At 39.4% G+C, this 24152-nt stretch overlaps 1 protein-coding gene across 1 annotated transcript in view; it reads left to right on the forward strand.

Moving 5' to 3' along the window:
• Positions 1–22459, forward strand: part of dpy (fibrillin-like protein dumpy) — a 373870-nt gene extending 351411 nt beyond the window's left edge. The window contains exons 139-170 of the mRNA XM_085957936.1: positions 555–1202; positions 1289–1609; positions 1696–2019; positions 2102–2407; positions 2600–2908; positions 2995–3312; positions 3398–3727; positions 3840–4154; positions 4244–4576; positions 4671–4976; positions 5107–5412; positions 5723–6049; positions 6429–6502; positions 6709–6967; positions 7473–7793; positions 8089–8282; positions 8389–8476; positions 9807–9995; positions 10513–10866; positions 11133–11345; positions 12283–12480; positions 12577–12774; positions 12900–13691; positions 14720–14932; positions 15431–15616; positions 15744–17852; positions 18312–18749; positions 19124–19362; positions 19565–19835; positions 20336–20574; positions 21179–21377; positions 21811–22459. Of these exons, the coding sequence (XP_085814062.1) occupies positions 555–1202; positions 1289–1609; positions 1696–2019; positions 2102–2407; positions 2600–2908; positions 2995–3312; positions 3398–3727; positions 3840–4154; positions 4244–4576; positions 4671–4976; positions 5107–5412; positions 5723–6049; positions 6429–6502; positions 6709–6967; positions 7473–7793; positions 8089–8282; positions 8389–8476; positions 9807–9995; positions 10513–10866; positions 11133–11345; positions 12283–12480; positions 12577–12774; positions 12900–13691; positions 14720–14932; positions 15431–15616; positions 15744–17852; positions 18312–18749; positions 19124–19362; positions 19565–19835; positions 20336–20574; positions 21179–21377; positions 21811–22055 (11162 nt within the window). The 3' untranslated portion in view covers positions 22056–22459. The remainder of the gene's footprint in view (positions 1–554; positions 1203–1288; positions 1610–1695; positions 2020–2101; positions 2408–2599; positions 2909–2994; positions 3313–3397; positions 3728–3839; positions 4155–4243; positions 4577–4670; positions 4977–5106; positions 5413–5722; positions 6050–6428; positions 6503–6708; positions 6968–7472; positions 7794–8088; positions 8283–8388; positions 8477–9806; positions 9996–10512; positions 10867–11132; positions 11346–12282; positions 12481–12576; positions 12775–12899; positions 13692–14719; positions 14933–15430; positions 15617–15743; positions 17853–18311; positions 18750–19123; positions 19363–19564; positions 19836–20335; positions 20575–21178; positions 21378–21810) is intronic.
• Positions 22460–24152: the final 1693 nt, after the last annotated feature.

Below are 24152 nucleotides of genomic sequence, written 5' to 3' on the forward strand. Positions count from 1 at the left end.
TCAATAAATATAGCTATTAAAATCATTTTACAATATTATTTTATAGCAAAAATCTACATACCTACATTTATTATGTTGACATTAAAATATATTATGTATTGATCATATTTGTAGAACGTGATTTTTTACAAATAATTTGAATATATTGATAATTTTAACTAAAGCCCTCAAAAGTGCAAATAAGTCAGGCTGAAGGAAAAGCTTCTTAAATTCAACGCTTGTACAGTCAACAATAATTATAGAATAATTGAACATTTTTGTTACGGATGTTTTCTATTTCAAAATAATATTATGATAATTCATCGCATCAATCACTTATATAAATATATTTGATGAAATTTGTATTTTGTGAAATATTTTTTCACCTCTGTTGGATTCACTCAATATATTTTCATTTTAGCAGCACATAAATTAATAATAAAAACGTAAACGAGTGTGCTTTCTTAATACCGAAAATTCCGGTATTTCGGTTTTGAAATACCGGTATTGCGATCCCTTTCTATATCCAACTGCAATTTTGAGCAGCCAATTAAATAAAAATATCTGGTTTTTAGCACCTCCACCACCGCCTGCCGATCCAGTCGACCCTTGCAACCCGTCGCCGTGCGGACCGAACAGTCAATGTAGTCCACGGGGAGATTCATATTCATGTTCGTGCTTACCAACGTTCATCGGAACTCCTCCGAATTGCCGCCCAGAATGCGTGTACAACGGAGACTGCTCTTCTAATTTGGCATGTATCAATCAAAAATGCAAAGACCCTTGTCCGGGATCATGTGGCCTCAATGCCCAATGCAAGGTCATCAATCACAGTCCATCTTGCACGTGTACCCCAGGTTTCACTGGCGATCCATTCGTCCAATGTGTTGTTATACCCGATCCGCCATCCATCGATAGGAGCGATCCCTGCTACCCGTCGCCTTGCGGAGCAAACGCGATGTGCAGAGAACAAAACGGCGCAGGTTCATGCACGTGTTACCCGGAATATTATGGTAACCCATACGATGGATGCAAACCGGAATGCGTATTGAACTCCGATTGCCCCTCAAATAAGGCCTGCATTGGCAATAAGTGCAAGGATCCATGCCCGGGAGCCTGCGCTCCTAATGCAAACTGTCAAGTCATCAATCATGTACCGATGTGCACGTGTGCCGTTGGATATACCGGAAATCCATTCCAATATTGCAACCGACACGTAGAACGTAAGTAAAATAATTGTAATATTCTTATTGTTACTGCTCAACTTTCAATCGTTATGTTTCTTAATAATTTCTTAATATCTTTCTAGCCGCTCTTCAAACACCGCCTACGTCCCCGTGTGAACCGAACCCTTGCGGGCCTAACTCTCAGTGCAAAGTAAACAACAATCAAGCCAGTTGTTCGTGTCTGCCGACCTTCATTGGCAATCCGCCGCAGTGTCGACCGGAATGTGTGGTCAGTTCAGAATGTCCATCAGACAAGAGCTGTAACAATCAAAAATGTATAAACCCATGTCCGGGCACTTGCGGAACTGGTGCCACATGCCAAGTTGTAAACCATAGCCCTATTTGCTCATGCGATTCTGGTTATACTGGAAATCCATTCACTAGATGTACACCAATTCCACCACGTAAGACACCGCAATATTATTAACTATGCTCTCGAATACAGAAAAGCATTGTCAATTTTGTTATTTTTTTAAATCTTTATTTTCAGCTCCTAAAGATGTGATTGAAAGAAACCCGTGTGTTCCATCTCCTTGTGGACCCAACTCTATATGCCAAATAATTGGCAGCGTTCCATCTTGTTCGTGTGTTTCAACTTTCATTGGAAGTCCACCAAATTGCAGACCAGAATGCTCATCCAATTCGGAGTGCAGCAGCCAACTCGCTTGCATCAACAACAAATGTCAAGATCCTTGCCCCGGCTCGTGTGGACTCAGCACCAGATGTTCGGTCATCAGCCATACACCTATTTGCACGTGCCTCGAAGGATACACTGGAAATCCATTCTCCAGCTGTTATCCGAATCCTCCACCTGGTAATTTAAATTATAATATCACACAACTTTTATGAACGTTTTCATTGGTTTTTCTTTATTCTTTTTTTGTTGTTTATTTCAGCATCTCCACCGGTGCCAAAAGACCTTTGCAATCCATCACCGTGCGGTGCCAATGCCAAATGCGACAACGGTCAGTGCACATGTCTCGCAGAGTACTTTGGCGATCCCTACACCGGATGCCGGCCGGAATGCGTCGTCAATGAAGAGTGTATGAAGAACAAAGCTTGCATGAGCAACAAGTGCGGAAATCCGTGTGATAACGCATGCGGACAAAATGCATTGTGCGATGTCATAAATCATGTGCCCATGTGTTCCTGCCCACCTGGTACTACAGGAAATGCTTTTGTCAGCTGTAGCCCATACCAAGGTAACTTTTGATATATACTTATACATATCTCCCAGCTCTTTTTTGTACACATCCACTCGAACCCCGCTTCCGTCTTTTACAATACATAATATGAAATCACAGTCATGATGGTTTTAAAATATAATTGCTCAACAGAAATTTGTAAGTTTTATTAATTAAATACAATTTGCACCTACTTTTATTTTGTTACAGCGCCAGTCTCAGAACCTCACCCATGCCAGCCATCTCCATGTGGACCCAACAGTAATTGCCTTGAAATAAATCAACAGGCTGTATGCTCATGTGTCACGGGTTATATTGGGTCACCTCCCACTTGTCGCCCTGAATGCGTGTCCAGTACTGACTGTCGACTCGTCCAAGCTTGCTTGAACCAGAAATGTATCGACCCTTGTCCAGGAACATGCGGCTTCAATGCCAGATGTCAAGTATTAAATCACAACCCAATCTGTTCGTGTGATACTGGATATACAGGGGATCCATTCATACGATGCCTTCCTCTACGTAAGTATACCTACTATCAAATTTACCATGAATTCTTCAATACTACAACTAGCAATTCGGTTGAGTAATGAATATTTTTTTTCCAGAAATAATATCCGACCCCCCTCGAGATCCTTGCCAACCTTCACCGTGTGGACCATACTCCGAATGCAAAATAACTGGAGCTTCACCATCTTGTAGTTGCTTACCGACTTACGTTGGAGTTCCTCCTAACTGTAAGCCCGAATGTACCAGCAACAATGAATGTCCTCACAGTTTGGCTTGCATCAACAATAAATGCAAAGATCCCTGTCCCGGAACATGTGGTCAAAATGCTGAATGCCGCGTTGTGAGTCACTCTCCTAACTGTGCCTGTATTTCTGGATACATTGGAGATCCATTCAGACTATGTACAATTCCAGAAAGTGAGTATATTAAATTACTTTAACATACCTACCTCCGTAAAATATTTATAAAACATCAAAACACTGAGTTTTTTTAAATTTGCAGTTACTGTACCCAGACCAGCTGACTTGACTTATCCATGCTTCCCTGACCCTTGTGGAGCAAACGCTGTATGCCGTGAGCAAAATGGAGCCGGCTCATGCTCTTGTCTGCCGAACTATTTCGGAAATCCTTACGAAGGATGCAGACCAGAATGCATTCTTAACTCTGACTGTCCATCAAATAAGGCATGCGTGCAAGCCAAATGTGTGGACCCATGCCCTGGAACTTGTGGTCAAAATGCTGTATGTAGAGTTATCAACCATGTACCATCATGCACATGTATTCCTGGTTACACAGGAGATCCATTCAGATACTGTAACATGCAACCTCCAGGTAATGTTTCTTCCTACCTTCATAATTCATTTTTATTTACTTTTAAAATATTGTGTTTAAATAAAGGTACTATTATTTAAGTTGCCCTTTAACATTATATATATTTTTTTAGCGGATGTAATAGTGCCATCAAACCCATGCCAACCGTCACCATGCGGACCGAACAGCCAATGTCGTGAAACAAACGGCCAAGCCGTATGCTCATGTCTTGCCAGCTTTGTGGGAAGTCCACCAAATTGCAGACCGGAATGTGTGGTCAGCTCTGAATGCCCCATTGACAAAGCGTGCTCTCAGCAAAAATGCATAAACCCGTGCCCACAACCTTGCGGATCAAATACGGATTGCCGAGTATATTATCATAGCCCTGTCTGTACTTGTATTCAAGGATACACTGGAGACCCGTTCTCGTCTTGCTATCCTATTCCAAGTAAGTATATTACACTTAATTCTATTAAGATAAGTGTTAACTTTTAACTTTCATGAACCATACATTATATATTATTGTTTTTGTTTCAGAACCTGTCAAAGTACCTGAAATAGAAGCACCGAAGAACCCATGTTTGCCCAGTCCTTGTGGCCCGTATTCACAATGCCGAGATGTATATGGATCTGCTAGTTGCTCATGCTTACCTAATTACATAGGAGGGCCACCAAATTGTAGACCGGAGTGTACGATAAATTCAGAGTGCGCCAGCGATAAGGCATGCATCTCTGAAAAATGCCAAGATCCTTGCCTGGGTTCATGCGGATTGAATGCTGTTTGCAATGTTTTCAATCACATGCCCATATGTTCATGTCTACCTCGATACACCGGCGATCCCTTCAGAAATTGCTTCCCAGAGCCAGAACGTAAGTCATGAAAATTAATCATTCATAAATAGAAATATATCACTTGAACCTACAAAATGTATCTAAGTACATATTTATTTCTTTATTATTTCAGCTGTGAAACCTCCCAAAGCAGATCCTTGCAATCCTTCACCATGCGGTGGAAATGCTAGATGCGATAACGGAGTATGCACATGTTTGCCAGAGTATCAAGGAAACCCATACGTAGGGTGTAAACCTGAATGCGTCCAAAATTATGATTGTCCAAAGGACAAAGCCTGCATCAGAAATAAATGTACAGATCCTTGCCCGGGAACTTGCGGGCAAGCAGCACAATGCGATGTCCTCAATCACATGCCGGTTTGCACTTGTCCATCGCCACTAACTGGTGATCCATTCGTATACTGTCATGAGGCACCGAGTAAGTATTTTATTTTATTTTAAAACAATTACTGGCATCAATATTGATAAAAATTGTTTTAAAACGTAGTTTACCACATGTATAATGATATCAGTTTGGACATTTAAAGATTTTCATATTTTTTCAACAGAACGACCCGAAACATACCCATGCCAACCGTCACCTTGCGGACCTAACAGTCAATGCCGAGTGATGAACGGCCAAGGAGTCTGCTCCTGTCTTGTGGGCTACTTCGGTGTTCCACCAACCTGTAGGCCAGAATGTTCCGTCAGTTCTGATTGTAGCAGTGACAAAGCTTGTCTCAGTCAAAAATGTATCGATCCCTGCCCAGGAACGTGCGGCTCCGGAGCTGTTTGCCGCGTGGTTAATCACAATCCAATTTGTAATTGCCCACTAGGATATACAGGCGATCCATTCTCAAGATGTTATCCAAACCGTAAGGATACCTTTGCGTGCCATTTTTGTAACAACGTAAAATGAAAACTTCGTATTAATTAATGTAATATAAAATTGTATATTATACGCATTTATGTGTCATATATGTGTGTGAGTATATATAAACTTTCACTATTTCTATATAGCGAAGAGCGATTAAGCTCAGTTTTAATAGCAAACCATAGTAATAATTATTTGAAGCTACTAATAAATTTGTTTTCATTAAACTAATGCACATTGATAATAAAATGAGAACATTGATCCTTAATATTATTTATCATATGATATTTAAACAAATTCTTTAATTTCAGCACCGGTCAACATACCTCGTGACGAACCGACGAACCCATGCATACCTTCCCCGTGCGGTCCCAACTCACAATGCACCACCACGGGAACGTCACCGGCGTGCTCTTGCTTGCCGAGCTTTGTAGGAACTCCCCCATCGTGCAGACCCGAGTGCGTCGTTAACTCGGAATGCCCATCCCAACTGGCTTGTATAAACCAGAAGTGTAAAGACCCTTGCCCCGGCTCTTGTGCGACAAACGCTAAGTGTGCCGTTATCCTGCACATACCCAATTGCATCTGTCCCCCCGACTACATAGGGGATCCGTTTAGATATTGTTCACCCAAACCTAGTAAGCCCGTCTTTTATTTTTATATACTTTTATCCGTCCGAAAATAAAGAAGAAAAACGCGGTCTTCATATGAATTCAGGCATGAACTTCATGTAGAGATCACGTTTATTATTATTTGTATTGACTGTAATGTAAATTTTTATTAGTATTTCGATGAAGTGGCATTAGGTCTCATTAGTCTCATCGTGATCGCATGTTCATTGACTTTTGTTTGATTCTTTCTATTCTCTTCAATAGTGTTAATCTCAATTTCTTTTCAAAGTAATTTCAATGTAAATAACTCTGTTAAACTTGCATGTTTTCGCACGGTTTAGTGGGAAAAATATTATTTGAGGGTATTGCGATTTCGATCATGCTGACTAGTGTTTTCTTTGTCCAGAACCAGTCGAACCTCCGCCAGAACCAAGGGATCCGTGCTATCCATCACCGTGTGGACCGAACGCTCGTTGCCAGGTTAGAAATAATATAATTAATTTTCTTACTTTGAATTTAACTATGCTATCAAGAGTGCTAAGCCAAAAAGACATTAGTGATTAATCAGCAATTGTCAGAATAATTCTTGCTGACACACTTGTGAAAGATGATATATTACTGATTGGATAGTTAAACAAATACATTTAACTTTAAATGATTACAAATGTTTTTATTCTGGTGTACAGGTGGAGAACAAGTATGCTGTGTGTGAATGTGTGCCAGAATACCATGGCAATCCTTACGAGGGCTGCCGACCTGAGTGCCTCGTGAGCTCCGACTGCTCCATGGTGACAGCGTGCGTGAACAACAAGTGCCGAGACCCGTGCCCCGGCACTTGCGGAGTGGGCGCCGTCTGCTTCGTCACAAACCATGTGCCTATCTGCTCTTGTCCTCAGGGAACCTCCGGAGATGCTTTCAGACAGTGCCTCATCATTCCTGTTAAAGGTAGGCTTATTTTTTAAATTACAAATACCTGGTACCTAGTTTGATTTAGATTTTAGAAGATGATGTTATAAATAACTGAACTTTCAGCTTTTTCTTTTTGTTAGGGAATGAGAAATTTAAATTATGAAGCAATTTTTTGATTTACATTACGTTTGTGTAATTTATTTATTATTCGTATGTATATTTTTTGAAATAAAATTAAGGATTGATCGCCTTATACAAATGGACATTTATTTCTAATTTATAAATACAATTCGATGGAAAAAAGAAACATGTGAATGATGTTAAAACAAATCATGTAAGTGGTGATTTTATTTATGAGATGATCACAAACCAAATTTAATGTGTACATTGTGTGCGTCCATCGCATAATCCAAAACACCATTTTAAACTTGAAACACAAAAACATTGTGTATTACATTTATTGAATTGTTTACTCGATATTCTCTGTCGTGATCCCTGGTGCTTTGGTAAACAAGTCTACAATGAATTAATTTGTTTGCAGTGAATCCAGTGCAATCAGTTGACCCGTGCGACCCATCACCTTGCGGTCCCAACGCAGTGTGCCGCCGCTCCGGCGCCAACGCCATCTGCGAATGCTTGCCCGGCTTCTTCGGTTCGCCCTCAGGCAGCGGTTGCAAACCCGAGTGCACCATCAGCTCGGACTGTCCCAGAGACAAGGCTTGCATCAACACTAAGTGTGCCGACCCGTGCCCCGGCATCTGCGGCTACAAGGCTCAGTGCCAGACCATCAACCACAGCCCCATTTGCAGTTGCCCCGCTCCGCTCTTTGGAGATCCATTTGTTGACTGCAAAGAATTACCAGGTAATTTAATACTCTTTTCATACATTTCAAAAGTGTACCTACAATACTTTCATACATTTTATTTATCTCCATGGTTACGTAAACCACATAATGTGACATAGTACCAATAATTTACCTATAGACTATTGAGAATTATTTCCTTTGACGATAATAATTCAGGAAGTGTTTTCAAATTATGTATGTTCAATATTAGAATGTTAATAACTTTTTGTGATCTTTTTTATCTTCTTTATGAAAACTGTCTTTGAAAGAATTTTATCATGATAATTTTATTAATACGATGTATTTTCTTCAGCACCTGTACCAACAGACCCGTGCAACCCGTCACCTTGTGGTCCCAACGGTCAGTGCAGAGTTATCAACGGTTTCGCCAGTTGTCTTTATCCAGAGTGCGTCATCAATCAAGACTGTCCAAGAGACAAAGCTTGTTACGGACAAAAATGTGGAGATCCTTGCGCTTCTGCTTGTGGAATCAATGCCCTGTGCCAGGTGAGCTATTTTTAAATCAGTCGAAAGATATACTTATGTGTATAATTTATTCAATAATATGAAAATGGAATAAAGGATTTAACGATATTTTTCCTTATTTTAACAGGTTGTAAATCATAATGCTGTCTGCTTATGCCCTGCTGGATTCACCGGAGTCGCTCAGATAAACTGCAGTCCACTACTCGCCGAACCAGGTAAATACTTTTTACAATCTCACAAAGTTATTAGATACTCAAAACCAAATTAGATATTTATTACTGTTAGATTGAAAGATAGTGTGATTATATTTAACAGCTGTCAAAAAAAAATTGTTCAAAACATTAACAATTTGCTTATGTTAGGTACTTTGATTTTTAAAGTTGACAATAGGTATCAGAAGAATGAGCCTTATACGACACTCTGCAAATTGGCAAATAAATGTCAGCATTAGTGTGAAGTTCTCTGCGAATGAACCTGCAATGTAAAGTCAATTTCATTTGTGGACCTGTGGTCCTTTTTTTTGCTTCAATTTCATACATTTAGGGAGGTTTTCTACATCTTCGGTATCACCGCATGTATGGCACAACCTTTGAGAAAAAATCGAGGGCTTAGTGTCAAACAACACTATCTACAAAAGTGCAACTTTACAGGAGAGCCAAAAATTGTTATTTTAGATTCTTGTAACTCAACAAGGTTAATGTTTATTTTAAACCTAATGTTAATATTTTATAATTTATTGTGTATTGTACATTTATCTTGCTTATGATGATGTTAAAATTTATAGGGATAGTTTTTAAAAAATATGAAAACAAGGGTAACGTATGTAGTTAGCGTTAAACTTTACTGACGATTTAATAAGAAATTAGAAAAGATTGACATAACGTTGTTTGACTATCATGTAGCCGTAAATGTAAAATAACATTATCTAAAAAAAAAAAAAAACACTTTTTTGTAGATAACGTTGTCTGACTTTAAGCACTCGAAATGTAAACTGTGTTTTTGACGGCATGCAAATAATAGTTTTGCTGTGGACCTGACAATATATGCTTATATCAAAAGAAACATTTCGTCTATAGAGACACAGTCAAAATACTGTAGCTAAATACAGTAAGTACTATAGTAAAAAATTTTTACTAAGTATAACAGCTATTGATTAAATTAACTGCAAAATATCACACTTGTGTTTTGAGATATTTTTTTCCATGGTTGCACTGAGATTGAAACCATTTCCACTTATTAGTGGTATGAGCCTAAAGCATGTTTTTTTATATAATACACTGTGATTGTTGGAAATATTTAGATGAACAATCTCAAAAATTCGCAAAAAACAGTAGGTAACTACTTCATATACTTATGCAGTACAACTAAACATTAAAAAATACCGCTATCTTATTCATGGCCATCATGTTGTAATACTCCCAAAGGATATAATATTAATTTTTCTATGGTTACCGATTCAATTAAACAAAAAACGTTGTTACACAAAAACTTCATATGAATCAGTGTAGGAATCCGGTGTTACTTATATGTATATTTTTATTACAGCACCTAAACCAGAATGCGTCCAAGATAATGAATGTTCTAATGACAAAGCGTGCACCAACCAGCAGTGCCGCAACCCATGCTCTTCGACCACGTGCGGTCAGAACGCAGCGTGTCGTGTACAGTTGCACAGGCCTTTCTGTACATGTCATGACGGTTATACCGGAAACGCAAATTCCATCTGCTATGAGAGTGAGTAACATTTTATTAATAATTATCATAATTCGCAATGCAGTCAGTATAAAGAAAACATCAACACAAATTTGCTATATGCACCCTTGCAATTTATGTAGAATTCATTTTTCAGCCGCATACAATAGTATGCCATATAGATATAGATTTAGATATATTTGTAATTAAACAATGAAATTTGTATGAGCAGCTTTCTGTGTCCAATAACCGATGCTTACCCATTTTGTTAAGATAAAAAATGCTTACTATAGTTTGACATAATATAGATGATTTAATTATGAATAAAACATATTATTTTATAACTATATGCTCTGTACAAAGACAACTTGAATATTGGTGTGTAATATTTTTATTCCCACTTTATAATCAACATCCCCGAAGAGGTCTTCCCCGTAAAAACGTGACACATTTTCAAATAACTTCATGAGGTCCCAATTGGAAACAAATATAAGTAAATAAGTAATGTATTAAAATGATTTACTTTTCCTTTAATTATAATGTTATCGTATGTTTTCAGTCGGTTGCCGCAGTGATTCAGAATGTCCACCGACTCAAGCGTGCGTCAACAAAGAATGCGTCGACCCATGCCAATTCACACAGTGTGGCCTCAATGCCATGTGCCGTGCGGAATTCAACCATAAAGCCCGGTGCTACTGCCCTGAACTCTTTATGGGAGACCCTCAGGTTAGGTGCCAGCGTCCCGAATGCACGGCAGATGTCGAATGCCCTTACAACTTGGCGTGCCGAGAAGAGAGGTGCCAAGACCCTTGCAATTGTGCTCCCAACGCTCAGTGCCTCGTCAACAATCACCGAGCTACCTGCCGCTGCCCGCCTGGATACAACGGAAATCCCTTGGTTTCATGCCAACGCGGTAAGTTCAAACGAGTGAAATGTACTACATTAATCTTTCAAATGAAGAAAATGATGTATTTGTTCTAAAAATACACAAAAGAATTTTTATATAACTTTATTTAAATTCAGTAGTTCTATTAGTATTTATAACTTGTGAATTGTTGAATTTTTTGTATTTTAACAGGTAATTTAACTTTATAAATAAACTTTTTCCAAAAATTTGCAATTCTAAACTGAAAGGAACTGTTGTGTATCCCTTCTGATATTATTTATTGTGTCCGACAGTGATAGTGGATATTGAGCCGCAATGCCGAGTGGACGCAGACTGTTCCAGCAAGCTTGCGTGCTTCAGCGGAGTTTGCAAGAATCCTTGCTTGGAGACCAAACCATGCGGAAAGAACGCCCAGTGCTCCGTGGTGGACACCCTGCCACTGAGGACCATGGCCTGTCTCTGTCCGCCCGGATATGTCGGAGATGCTGATGTAGAATGCAAACTCGGTATGTTATTATTTTACATATTTGAATAGATTCATCACATTCTCATTTAAAGATCAGGTTACATAGTTCGTTTAGATTCCTTTCTGTAGATGCTAATTGTGATTCTTGATTTGTTAGTTTTTGTGTACTTTGTATCGGATTATACATAATAAATATTTAATTCATATACTTACCTAATTAAAAAGTAAAGTGATTACATAGTAATTAATATACTGCATATTTAACGATATGTGAAAATTATCTTAATCTTAATCATTAGTTAAACTAATCATAAGTGTGTACATTATTCCGTAACCTAATTTTTTGAATGAGTTACATAACAATATATTTTGGGCTTAACAAAAAACATATCCGAAGCCACTATGACACTAGGATGCCAATAAAATATTGCCTACACAGATAATTCTTTTCAACTGATTTCAAGTAAACCTTGAAATAATCCTTTTTGTAGGCCTATAATGTATTGACCGTTTCCATGTTTCATCATTTGTTTTTATTAGCTGCTCAAATGGTCATCAAAGCGTATGCCAGAATTAGGTATGTTTATGCAAATTTCATATCTCAGAGGACATCTGAGATAATTATAGCACAAAAATGTTAATTTGAACACAACTCGTGTATATAATACCTTCTCCTTCTTGATGTTTCTGAAGAACTATACAGAAAATGTACATAACATTGTTTCTGTTGCACTTGTGTATATACATCTGTAAATACAGAAATAAATTGTGTAAATACAGAATATACAATTTAAAGAAATGTTTCTTATGTTACAGAAGATCGCCGACTGCTTATTCCTTTTAATTTAAAATCACAAATACTATTTTTATTATTTAAAAACAGCAACACACTATTTTTATTGTTACATAACATTTTTTTTTATTAGCTGAGTAAATTTGTCGATCAACATCTGAAGAAATGTTTGTTTTGTTTATAGCACCCCAAAAAACACCGGGTTGCACGAGCAGTGAAGAATGTCAACAAACAGAGACATGCTTGAACAGGCAGTGCGTCAATCCATGCGTGGTCGGAAATCCTTGCGCTTCAAACGCAGAATGCCAAGCCATCAACCACAGGGCATCCTGCAAGTGCGCTTCTGGACTTATCGGAGATCCATTCATCAACTGTTATCCGGGTACTTAGGACTATATTATTTTTAACATGAAATTATTGGCCATTAGCCTTTGGATCTTTTAGATGTTAAGTGTATCATGATGTATCATTTTTGCAGTACCACAATCTCTGCCTGAGTGTACATCGGATTTGGATTGCGCATCAGACAAGGCGTGCTTCAACCAGCGCTGCCAAGACCCATGCGCTGCTGCAAATCCTTGCGGCACGTATGCGGAGTGTAGAACTTCACAACACAGACCCATCTGCAACTGTCCAGACGGTTGGGGTGGAAATCCTCAAGTACAATGTTACAAACGTGAGTATTTTCAACTGAATTTTTTAACAATCATCTATAATAGTTCATTTAATTTTTGTTTTTTAAAATGTATTTCTTATAATTTGTTGATTGGGTTTTTAAATAATATATTTATTTTATTACAGCTGAATGTAAATCAGACAATGATTGTCCCTACGACAAGGCTTGTATCAATGAAAACTGCCTGAACCCGTGTCGCAACGGCGGAAGCGTACAATGCGGACGCGGCGCCGATTGCACAATTCAATCTCACCGAGCGCAATGCGTATGTCCGGCCGGTACCCAAGGAAATCCACTCATATCTTGCATATCTGTCATCTGTCAATACAATGAAGACTGCGCCGATCATGAGGCGTGCGACAGGCTGAACAGAGTCTGCCGACCCGTGTGCGACGACGACACCTGCGCCGAGACGGCCACCTGCATCGGACGGGCGCACCAAGCCAAGTGTATCTGCCCGCCGGGATTGTCCGGAAACCCTTACGTGGAATGCGGCGGAAGCAGGCAACCTGTTGAAGTCGACAGAGCGCAATGCAAAGTCGACGCAGATTGCCCATCGATGAACGCATGTATCAACTCACGCTGTCAGAACCCATGCACTTTAGGCAATGTCTGCTCCGTAGATCAAGAATGCAGAGTGTTGGATTCTCTCCCGCTGAGAACTGTCATCTGCGAATGCCCGGTGGACACTGTAATTGATCACAACGGTCGATGCAAGCAGATCGTCCACGCCACATCACAATGCATTTCTGACTCCGGCTGCCCTGATACTGATAAATGTATTCGGGGATCATGCTTGGAGGCGTGCAAAGTGGATATCTGCGGAGTTAATGCGCAGTGCTTACCTCGAGGACACCGCGGAGTATGCTCCTGTGCCCCTGGATATATTGGCAATCCACACGTTGAGTGTACCAACAGTAAGTTAAACATCATTTTATGACAACTTTCTTTTCCAAATATACCGTAGGAGAAAATAATCGGTGTGTGTACATATGTACGCGCGTTACAAGTTATACTTCTTTGGCGTAACAAAACAAAAACAAAACTTGTGATAACCTAGATTCTTTGACTAGCTACAACTATCCAAATTATTTGTTTTTCTTATTGGTAGGAAGTTGAAAAGGAGTGCCGCTGGTTTAAAATTATCTTGTTGCTTCATTTCGTAATAATTAATATTATTTAATATTACTATTTTAATTATCTTGTTACACACTCAGAAAAAGCGCCGCTGGTTTAACATGTACCCTTGAGACCGAAATGAATATAATCATAATAATAAATATTTACCAACTCAACATTCACAAAATTTATTTATTTATTGATATATAATTTTACTCATAAATAATACTTACATAAATATAGCCTCAAATCTAATATAAATAAAGTTTTATTTAACAGAAACAAATTTGAATCCGCCTTATACAACAATAAATATTTCAAAGTATTACGTAACCCGAATGCAATATAAATTATAAAAATTATGTGTTATATCGGTGTGTCACACGCGAAAAATACACTCTGATCTGTTTTCCCAAAAACGCCAAAAGAAGTATAACTTCAAAAAAAATTCATGCAATCAAAAGACATGATATGTAGTACAGTAAAACCTCAATTTAACAAACTTCACATTTAACAGACAGCATTTCCGGTCGTTCATTCCACTCCACTTGTAAACTCGTTCCATTCCATTCGTAAACAATATTTGGCGCATGATTAGCGCGTGGTCACATAACATTGCATGGCCGATGTTCTGTCAAATAGATGTTGTTTTTTGTTTTGTAAAATTTAAACTTTGTTTTGTTTTTACTATCATTGTTCGGATACCTCTCCTCGCCTGAATTAGTCCATTACATTGAAGTTTTACTGTAGTACTGTATAAAATAAATGGTATTGTATTGATTGTAATAGGAATGTATTGATTAAGACAGCCAATTTATTCTTTCAGTGCCCAAGATCCCAGTTTTACCACCCCAAGCCGAATGCTATAAGAATGATGACTGCTCTTACGATAGAATGTGTATTAACGAACTGTGTGTAAATCCGTGCATCGTGGGAGACCCGTGTGCCCGAGGTGCCTTCTGTCATGTTCAAAATCATGCTCCGATCTGTAAATGTCCAGCTGGGTACTCCGGAGAACCACGAATTGAATGTGTTCCACGTAAGTAACTCAATTCATGTTCTATATGAATTATATTGGCTTTCACTAAAACTCTCCTGTGGTATTTATTTACTTGACAAAAACAAAAATTGACATGTATAGGCATGTATAGACAATACGCAGTAAATACTTGAGTAGAAGGATGAATTAAAATACCGTAACTCGGGGTGAAGCTGTTCAAAATTTCGCTTTTATTCGTGGTTGATAGTAGTAACTCTTGTAATAAAATTGTCAAAAAATTAATTCAAGTTCTTTGGTCCTTAATCTTCAATATTTTTGAAAAATAAAAATTTTCTTATTCTAACATACTTTTTTTTTCAAGTCAAAGTGCAATCGCTTCACCCCAATCAGTGGGGTGAAGGCGATCATGCTTTATTTTGTACCATAATACGTCTTTAAACATGTAGTGGGGTGTTAGCTGACAGTTTACACAGTAGAAATTAGTTATTATTATTTTCATTTCAGTTGTATTTTTACATTTTTTATATCTGTTTCCAGCATTTGCAGCAACCGTCGGATGCACATCAAATTCTGAATGTGCTCTATCGGAGTCTTGCATCAACAGATTGTGCACGAACCCTTGCAATTGCGGCCCCAACTCAGAATGTCACGTCAACAACCATTATCCAATTTGCTATTGCAAAGCCGGTTTCTCAGGAAACCCACAAATCGGCTGCAAGAAGAGTAAGTATACCTCAACAATTATTATGATATAATATATTTTCAATAATTGAGTAGAATCACCGGAAAATTATTTTTAATGGGGGATTATTGATTGATTTTAACTGGTATTGTTTATCTTGTCTTCTAGTCGGCTGCCAATCTGATAATGAATGCGACAACAGCAAGCAATGTTACAACGGCGAATGCGTGAACCCTTGTCTACTGGACAATCCGTGCTCGATCAACGCTGAATGCTTCGGCAAAAACCATCGCTCAGTTTGCAGATGTCCCGCAGGATTCATGGGAAATCCTTATGACCGCTGCCAGAGGGAAGAGTGCCGCACTAATAGCGACTGCCCGTATGACAAGGCTTGCCGAGATCATCAATGTATCAATCCTTGTGGCACCGCAGACGTGCCATGCGCCGAAAACGCCATATGCTACGTCCAAAATCACTTTGCTTCCTGCAAATGCCCCGAACACCTGCCGAGCGGCAATCCGCTGTCGTACTGCGAGAGAATCCCAATCAAGGACGAGCCAGAATGCAAGATGGACTATGACTGCCCGAGCAAGCTGGCCTGCATCAAAAACCGATGCGTCAATCCCTGCATAGAACTCTCCCCTTGCACGAGCAGCGCCAAGTGTAGTGTCCTGGACAGTGTTCCAGTGAGAACCATGGTCTGCACATGCCCAGACGGATGGGTACCGGATAACGCAGGAGAGTGCCGAGCCTTCATCTTGCCGGTGCCTCCAGGCTGCACGGCCGACGACGACTGTCCGAGTCACGAATCATGCGTCAACCGCATCTGCCGCAATCCTTGCAACTGCGGACTCCATGCCACTTGCTTCGTGCAAAATCACCGACCGATTTGTTCCTGCGAAGAAGGATTTGAAGGTAATCCAAACGTCGCTTGCCGCACCGTCGGATGCAGAATTGATTCGGAATGCGATTCCGGAAAGGCCTGCGTCAACGGAAATTGTGTCAACCCTTGCCTGATTAATGACCCCTGCGGAGCCAATGCAGAATGTTATGCGTTCGGCAACAAGGCCGCCTGTAAATGTCTGAGCGGATATCGAGGAAATCCTCACGACAGATGCTACGCCGTTGGCTGTCGCAGCAATGGCGACTGCCCGTCCGACAGGCAGTGCATAAACGCCCAGTGCATCAGCCCCTGCATATATGACAACCCCTGCTCGCAACGTGCCGAATGTCGCGTCCAAAACCACTTGCCCGTCTGCAAATGTCCAACTGGAATGATCGGAAATCCTTACATCGAATGTAGATCTGTTCCTCCGCCGGAGTGCACCGTGGACGGAGACTGTTCTTCGAGACTAGCGTGTCTAAGCAATAAGTGCCAGAATCCATGCGCTGTCTTGGAACCGTGCACGAGACCGTCGGAGTGTGAAGTTGTTCCATCATTACCGGTCAGAACCATGATTTGCGTGTGTCCCAGCGGCTATGTTAGCAGCGGAAGTGGCACCTGTAAGCCCACTCCTCCCATCGCCACCATTGGAGGCTGCATCACCGACGACGACTGCTCACCGGTCACGTCCTGTATCAACAGTATTTGCCGAAATCCTTGCAACTGTGGACCCAACGCCGAGTGCAGAATCAAGAACCACAAACCGGTATGCACATGTAAACAAGGATACGACGGCAACCCAGATATCGAATGCGTTCAAGTCGGATGCCGTCAAGATTCCGAATGCTCGGGACAACACTCCTGTGTCAACAGACAGTGTATTCCGGTGTGCGCGGCTGACGGTTCATCCTGCGGAAATTTGGCTCAATGCTACGGTGTGAACCACCGAGCCGTGTGCGAGTGCCCACCGGGGCTGATGGGCAACCCCAACAGCGCCTGCGTGCTGGTCGGATGCAGATCTGACGACGAGTGCCCCTCCACCAAAGCGTGCATCAACAACAAGTGCGATAACCCATGCGCTGTCAGAAATCCGTGCGAGTCATCCCTGGAATGCAAGGTTTACAACCATAACGCAGAATGCTCCTGCCCGATTGGATTCAATGGAGATAAAATAGTCGGGTGCAGCAAAGAAGTGGACGTCCGATGCCGAAGCGACTATGAGTGTCCTTCCGGTCTGGCATGCTTCAGCGGAGAGTGTGTGGACCCTTGCCTGGAGACCAAGCCTTGTGGCGTGAACGCAATCTGCAAAGTCTTGAACTCATTGCCGGTTCGCACCATGACCTGTGAATGCTTGCCCGGATACCAAGGAAATGCCGCTGTCCAATGCGATAAGAGTGAGTAACTTATAATTTATATTAATGTTATCGAAATAGCATTTTATTGCAGTTTAGTGTAGACTGTAGATACTGACTAATTATGATATGTCAAAGGATCACTATTAAATTTTATTCAGAATTTGTCTATTGTGCCATATTATATTGTCTTTTCTGCTGCAGTTAAATGTTGCTATATAGTGTATATTGAGTGAGAGTAGTGAATTTCAACCAGCATCTTTTGGGCAAAGCAATACTTTGACATTTTCAATCCAGGGATTTCTTGATCAAGTAATCCCAGTATTACAAACACGAATTTCATTGTCTTTTTATTGATTTTTGATAATAGTGCATTTACCTCTAACTTCAGCTCGGGAAAACTTCCGTTGTAAATCATTTGTTGCAAAAATTAAATAAAAATAGGTATCTGTAACATATTATTAAATCAGTGATCTAATTGTTGATTCATTAAACTTTCAGTGTCCCTGTGCCGTGTAGATAAGGGATTCATTCGAGACGAATTCGGCAATTGCGTATGCCCACCGGGAGCCGCGCTCAATGAGAATGGCGATTGCGCGCCGTGCTCACCTGAACGTGGCCTCAAGATAGACGAACGAGGACGTTGTGTGTGCGACTTGGAGCGTGGAATGATCATTGACGAACGCGGAAATTGCGTATGCCCCGTAGAATATGGTTACAGACTCGACGTACGTGGAAATTGCGTCAGAGAAACTGAACCCGAATGTCAAAATGACGATGACTGCCCCGACCACAGATATTGTAATAAGGAGACTGAAATGTGTGATGACCCGTGTAACATCAAGAGGTGCGGAGTTAACGCTCTTTGCAACGCAACCAACCATCAAGCTATCTGCCAGTGTATCACTGGGTACTCAGGAAATCCAGAAGTTTACTGCAGTAAGTTACTTGTATTAATTCTATTTAGTAGATCATTGTTAGTATTTTGTAACCTCATAAATCCAAAACAACTTTCTTTTTAGGAAACAATAGAAACTGTCTCATTTTCATTTTAAAATGAAAAAGGGAAAACTTTCGCACAAATTGTCAATGATTTCTGTCTTGCAAATTTTTGTGTTGTGTTAATATAAATTACAAGTATTCTGTGTATTAGTATCACTGTTATAAATGTTTACAAAAAGACAACAATGTTTTTAAATGAAACTTGAACATGCTAAATAATTTAGTTTTAACATTTCAGTGAATAATCAATGAAATGCCATTACACTCGGTTTCTGTCCTTTTTAATATAATCCAAATGTTTCTTTCTCCAGACCACACTTCACCGTTCCGTACCGATTTCCCGCGACCGGACATGGTGGTCGGTTGCTTGGCGGACGGAGTGAGTGTAGAGATCCACATCGCGGAGAGCGGCTTCAACGGAGTGCTCTACGTGAAGGGTCACAGTAAGGAAGGAAGATGTCGCCGAGTCGTGACCCTGCCAGCTGATTCACCACCTCGTACCGAAACCTTCAAAGTACACTTTGGAGAATGTGGCCTCGTCCATGTTAATGTGAGTAACCCGATATCTACCTATTTTTTTACAATATACTATTTCATGTTGAGAAATATTTTCGAAGATATTTTTAAAACAACTAAATATCTTGTGTTCATATCCGTACGCATCACAGTGTTTTTTTATTGTAAGATTAGTATAATATACAGCACCTATAGGAGAATATTTGCATTTAATAATTAATTGATTTGAATTTCAGGGTCAGGCAAGCTTCGTACTGGTGATACAGAAACATCCCAAACTGGTGACTTACAAGGCGCAAGCCTACCACATCAAGTGCGTGTACCAAACCGGAGAGCAAAACGTCACGCTGGGCTTCAACGTGTCCATGCTTACCACAGCTGGAACCATCGCCAACACGGGACCTCCTCCGACTTGCTCAATGAGGATCGTCACTCACTCCGGACAGGAGATCAACTCTGCAGAGATTGGCGATAACCTCATGCTGCAAGTGGACGTGCAACCGTCAAGTGAGACAGAGACATTATACTTATTCTTTCTTATAGTGTTAGGAAACAAAAGAGTGCCCACCGTAATTGAGTTACCTATTTGAAGTTGATATTTCTTTACTATTAATATTGTTGATATTAAATAGTTATACCTATAGATAAATAATAATTCAGTCTTTATTATACCACAACCTTAATTATTTACTTTACTGTCATGGATTGTTTATTTATTTATTTAAGAAAATAAAACATTGTGGACATAACAATTTATCTAAATTCAACACGCTCACAACATGAGATTTACATTATAACAAATATTACCCTCACAATAGAGAAGAAGAGAATATAATATTATATAATAATAAAAATTTAAGTACAATTTTATTCAGAAAAATAAAATTTAGAATACAAAATACATAGCACGTCATTGAAAATGTCTATTTCAAAATATCCATGCTTACATTCACATTAGTTCCATCAACTGCCGCGCGTATTATTTACTCTTTTTTTTTAATTCACAGCAATTTATGGAGGATTCGCACGCAGCTGTGTTGCGAAAACAATGGAAGACAACGTAGAGAATGAGTATATCGTGACAGACGAAGACGGTTGCGCAACCGATCCCACGATCTTCGGAGAATGGGAGAGGAGCAGCGACATGCAATCTCTTTTGGCCAGCTTCAACGCTTTCAAGTTCCCCAGCAGTGACAACATAAGATTCCAATGCAACATCAGAGTCTGCTTTGGAAAATGCCAACCCGTAAGCTCTTCCATTGCATCTAATATTATCGAAATAATTGCCATAAATATGACGAAACTTTTTATACTGACGTGCCAAAAAACTAAATAGTATTTGGAATAATGTTCAATGTGCCAATGGTTAACATTGGGAGATATAAACGAGGAACACCGTTGTATCAGTAGATTAACCGAAATGTAAATTTTATTAATGACTCTCCCTCATGAAATGATACTGAAAATACAATTTTAATAATAATAATAATAATAATGCAGTTTTTGACACAAAATTTCTTTTCAAAGTGGAAATAATTGAATAAGATGCTTGTGCCAAAGGTTCGCCACTGCTAGAATAGTATATGATGTGTATTATCGCTCTGTGTCGTTGGGATTAAAGCTATTACATATTAAGCATATTGAAATAATTTCGAAATCTCTTGCGTCATCTATATGAAAGACAAAGAGAGAGAATAAGACGTCATCTATAAATGACATTGCATGATTTTTGGGTATTTTGTTTGGCCACATTGCTTCTAAAATGTGTATCGGGTTCTTTCCATTATTAATTACCGATGAGTTATATCAAGAAATGTTCTTAATAAATTATTAAAAATCTTTCTGTCCAGGTCAACTGCCGAGGCTACGATGCCTTTGGCCGTAGGAAACGTGCCATCGATGATCAACAACTGCAACCGAATAAGACAGACCTTGCTCTACCGGACTCACCGTTCGACGGACAACTCCGGGAGGAAATCACCATACAATCAAATGCTATTCTCACGTTTGAGAGGCGGGATCCGGCCAGAATATCTGATCCTACAGAAGGTGCGTAATGATAGCCAATTTAACATATTGTTTTTACATTGTGCTACTTTTACCATACTAATTTAAAAAACATTTACTTGTTTAGTTTATTATGGTTAGAGTAAGTTGCACAAGACGAGATTGAGTTTGCTCGTTATACTCCAGTCATAGTCGCATAATACAAGCGCCTTTCTTAAATGTATAGGTATATGCAGTATTGTAATTGTAATTGAAATAAGATAATATAATCAATTACAGTAATTATAATTCCAAAATATTGTTTGTTACTTTGTCAAATTACACGACAATATAATCAATATATAGTGATTTTATGAAAGAATTACAAGGTGCCTTTGTTGCTTACAAAAATCACTCAATAAAAACCATGCTTTCATTGCGTGGATTATTTTGTAGTTATTCATTAATTGAAATGATTATTCTGTTGTGTTTGCAGCCCCCTCGAGTGAGCGCAGTGAAGATATCTGCGTTTCGTTAGTGTGGCTGATCGTGGCTCTGGCCCTGACAGCTCTGCTCGCGCTGGTGGCCGTAGCTGCGGCCGTGTCCTGCTGGCTGCTGGGCTGGAGACGCACCCGCGCCCCGCCCGGCCCCCTGCCGCATCCCCCGGAGTTCCCCAACCCCCTCTTTGTCCAGCCGCCACCTGCAAACTCAGACTACCACACCCTCAGGCCGGACAACTAGGCAACATAATCATCAACCTCTGAAAACCTCACCCCAATATGCCGCACGCCCCAATATTTCATCTTGAGTGTTGCAAAGTGATGTTTTTCAGTGAATCGAAACTTTAATGAGACAATGTTTATATAAATTGTGAAAATATAATGACACTGATATTCTTTAGTTTTTAATGAAATTATTTCTCACTGCCTCTCGTTCGAGTCCGAGTGACTCGATCTGTCCAATTATTTAATGAAAAAGAAGACGTTTTTATTCCTATCTGTATTTTTTTTCGAAACTGAAACGACTCGCGCGGAAGATCTGAGATTCTGAATATCCGATGCGGAGAGATAATCCGGCTCCCGCGCGACGAATCTAAACATATTGTTGCACGTGTAAAACGAAAAGCAATATTCGTGTGCAATATTGGTGCTCTTACTGTTTATAATCGTTAATCGATTTTGTACTTTTGTAGCTTAGTGAAGATTTTATAAAGAACACGTCCCGGACCAAATCTCGATAAAATAGTCAAGTTTGTAGATACCGCTCGGTCCTGGACGTATTTTTATATCGCACGTCTCCTCCGTTGGCTCGCCTGCGCGCAAAATCATCTATTAAAAATATCAAGACGAGGGAAATCTCTTGGGTGGTGGGCCTCTTAGCTAACTCTTTAATAGTCTCTTATGTATTGATTTCTTCCTTCGCCATCCTCATTGAAAGGTGCGCTCGCGCCGCGCGTCGAGCCGACGTTTACTGCCCTTTAATTATTACGCAAAGTGTTCTTAGCTTTAAAAGTGCAGAGCCTTCGGAGGACATTGTTTTAAATAATTGTTATATTCATTTTTATATTATTAATAAAATAATTATTGTATTTTGATAATCATGTATAAAGAAGAGATGTGTAATATTTATGTTAGAAATACTACTAGAAGTTTCCGAACGCACCAGGTGCCGCCCGTCTGAGGACTGACCAAATTAATATTTTTCCGAAACTTTGAATTAAAACTATTAACCTCGCGATGTCCTCAGCTTCCTACATACTCGATTGTTGCAAATAATTAAAGTACTACTTTTCATATTTTTTTATGTCTCGATGAGACTTTTTTTTTTGTATACCGCCAAATATTGTTAATAGCTAAGTAAAACTGTCGATTACCGAAAAAGAAAATGCTCAGATTGGTTCTATTATCGGCGATAAGACTGGCTTTTGATTGGTTTATATTTTGTATAATAATTTATTTTTCACTTAATGAGCTTTCTCAAATAAGTGTCTATTGTTACAAAATAAAGAGAAAAAATAAACATTCTTCAAGAACCATAACAGAGATACAAATTCAGAAAAAAATATTCTAATAAAAATAACATCTTCCTTTCGTCCAAATTAACAACGTTTTCTCTGAAAAAAAAATATAGGAAAATGTAATCTGCTCTGTTTATCTCCTTTGTGATATCGCTTTGTAATAAAAATAAATAAATAAATATCAAATAAAATGTGTTTTAATTTAATTTCAATGGTTATAATATATGATGTATTTTGATAATGGATTTTTTGCACTACCATTGTTGTGATTTGCTCGAGTTGGGTGCCAGAAATACAGATAATCGCAGGGTCCGAAAAACAGTTCCTCATCACTTTTGTCTTTGAGACATTTATCTTTAGACCGACCGTTTGACTGACATCCGCGAGTTCTTGCATTCTACCTTGGAGGTCTTTCGGGTCTTGTGAGAGTATAACAATATCATCTGCAAAGCGCAGGTGACTGAGGTGCTCTCCGTTAATTGGAACACCTTTTTCCTCCCAATCAAGTTTCCTAAATAAGTCCTCAAGGGTAGCGGTGAATAGTTTAGGTGAAATGGTATCACCTTGCCGGACACCTTTGTTAATGGGGAATTTACACGACCGTTTGTGGAGTTTCACGCATGCTGTGGCATCACTGTATATACTGTTCAATATGTTTATGTTGCGTCTGGAAATTCCTTGGTTGCTAAGGGCGTCTATAATTGAGAATTTTTTGATGGAATCAAACGCCTTTTCATAGTCTATAAAACCAAGATAAAATGGCAGTTTGTATTCCTGGTAGCGCTCTATGATTTCCCTGACGACCTGTATATGATCCATAG

Source organism: Rhyacophila brunnea, unplaced genomic scaffold (genome assembly GCF_057557595.1).
Source record: "Rhyacophila brunnea isolate RB1 unplaced genomic scaffold, BYU_Rbru_1.0 scaffold_7, whole genome shotgun sequence".
NCBI classification, from domain to species: domain Eukaryota; kingdom Metazoa; phylum Arthropoda; class Insecta; order Trichoptera; family Rhyacophilidae; genus Rhyacophila; species Rhyacophila brunnea.